This window comes from Herpailurus yagouaroundi, unplaced genomic scaffold (assembly GCF_014898765.1).
Source record: "Herpailurus yagouaroundi ecotype Mexico unplaced genomic scaffold, PumYag 28, whole genome shotgun sequence".
NCBI lineage: Eukaryota > Metazoa > Chordata > Mammalia > Carnivora > Felidae > Herpailurus > Herpailurus yagouaroundi.
In genome coordinates, this window is record NW_024412376.1 from 111,445,167 (window position 1) to 111,447,412 (window position 2,246).

The 2,246-nt window shown below is 38.5% G+C and overlaps 1 protein-coding gene across 1 annotated transcript; it reads right to left on the reverse strand.

Moving 5' to 3' along the window:
- Positions 1 to 278: 278 nt before the first annotated feature.
- CABS1 (calcium binding protein, spermatid associated 1) lies at positions 279 to 1,663 on the reverse strand. Its single transcript, XM_040481812.1, has one exon. The coding sequence runs from the start codon at positions 1,627 to 1,629 to the stop codon at positions 421 to 423; it is 1,209 nt and encodes a 402-aa protein (XP_040337746.1). The 5' UTR covers positions 1,630 to 1,663; the 3' UTR covers positions 279 to 420.
- Between the last annotated feature and the right edge of the window lie 583 nt (positions 1,664 to 2,246).

The following is a 2,246-nucleotide window of genomic DNA, read 5'->3' on the forward strand; positions in this document are numbered from 1 at the left end:
ACAACAATTTTTTTGAGATAAGTTAATTCAGTTCTCTTCAACTCACACTAAAATGTGCTATTCAGGGTTAACTAAAGTGACATACATCATTAAATGTAGTAGGAAGTGAGCTTTCTTTATTGCTCTCTCTTCATATCCCTGAAGGCTGAGATTAAAGACTTTTATATTAAGGTAAATAGATAACTAAATTAAACCTTTTGATACAAGGGGAACTCTTGTATTTGAGTTTTTAAGTTTCTGTAAATATATTCTACTGCATGACCTCTATTGCTAAACGTCTGCATTTTTCTGAGTCTAATACTTGCCTTAAATTCTCACATTCTTTAACTTAATAAGATTTTTGCTGAACAAACTTCTTAGATGTTAAAACTAGCTTTCCAGGCTATTACTCAAGTCTATGTGGCATATGTTTTGTTGCTTTCAAATCAGGGACTCATCTGGTTCTTCCTTCAGTAGCTTAAAGACACCCATTTCAGTAGTAAAAGCATCGTCCTTGTGGCTTAGGGTATCTAGATCAGAGGTAGTTCTTGAAAGTGGCTCACTGTCCTTAGTTACATATTCCATTGTATTATTTTCAGACAGATCTTTGGTCGTAATAGATGAATCTTCCATGAGGTTCACATCTACTGATATAGGGACTACAAAGTCATATCTAGATTCAACAGCAGTAAGCAAAATGGGATGGTTCTCTGCTTCATTTGTAATATCTTTCTCCATCCAAACATTGACTTCATCCATAGACTCTTCATCAGTTATCAGGACATCTTCTGGGTTATCTTCGCACCTTTCAACAGTGGTAGTGAGCTCAAACACAGTGATGAACTTTTCCTCATCAGAATCTGTTAGTTTAGGCACAGCATTGGGGTCATCCTCTGGAATGTTGAGGTCAATTTCAGTCATTTTCTCTTCTGTAAGGGCAGCTATATCTGGAATAGTGGTGAAGTCTTTTTCAGTAGCAGAAGAGATTTCAGCCTCAGGAGTAGACGAGGTGGTGATCTGGACAGCCTCACCAGCAGTGACATTGGATTTAACTGAGGAACTGTAATTGTTAACATCGGGTTCATCCTTCTTAGCTGGAAGGGCAGGGGTGTCCACAATGCTAGCGGTGCCATCCTTCAGTGTGCCAGAGACTTCAGAAGTTATAGAGACATATTCATTCCCTGGGCCAGTGGTATCCAAGAGAATATCTTCTTTTGCTATGTTAGTGGAAAAATCTATTAAAGAAACAGTAGCACTTGGTGATGAGATATTACCAGTTTTCACTGGAATGAAGTTTTCAGTAATAGATTCATTAGCCATGGAGTTTGTTGTGCCTATCAGACTAGTAATTTCTTTCTCCAGATGGGTTGATGACCTAATAAGATGAGACTCAGCATCATCTTCTGATTTTAGTTTTTCCTTCAGAGATGTAAACTTGTTGCCTGTTGTTGAAAAATCACTTTCTAGTGTATTGTCATTTAATGAAGTAATGTGGTCTCCTTCTGAGGTCATAGTTGTTTCTGATTTAGGAATAGTGTTGTCATCCCCAAATAAAATGGTTGCTTCAGTTGCTGTTTTGCTGCTTTCTGTTGGAGGATGAGAGCAAATTTTTGGCAAACCATCTTCAGCCATGGGACAAAATGGCACCATGCACACTCACAGGTCTTTCTCTGGGCCCAGTGGTTTCCCTAGGCAGGAGAGTGATGTTCATGATAGTGATTGAAGCATTGGTCATCATGGTGATTGTTGCATCAACAATAGAGCCAATGGCACTGGCTCTCCTTGGAGGTTGTTTCTGTGCTCTGATTGGGCAACTAGTTTCAAGAGTGTGGATATTAGATTAAAAGGCAGTAGAATCCTCTCTGATTGTGAAATCAACATTCACAGCTGGATTTGTCTTCTTTTTGTTTATAAGGGATGTGCCTTCCAATATGGAGCTAGTGTCACTTGAAACAGACATAGCAGAGTCTGCCAGGTACTTTGTGGGTTGAGGGTCAGTGGGGAGAACTCTGGAAGCCATGAGATTATCAGCATTAGTTTCAAGTGGCCTGTCTTTCAAGTAAGTTAACAGTATGTTTTTGAGGTGAAGTGTCTTCTCTTGAGATTTATGGTTATTTAAATGTCTAAAAACATTGATGGCAGTTTTGGCAATGAATGTAGCATGCAGAAGGTAATTAGGTAGCAAGGATTTCAATTAGTTTTCCTCTTCAGAGAGTGAATTCTCACTTTTTCAGTAAAGATAATAAGTAAGTAACATTTAGGGTTCT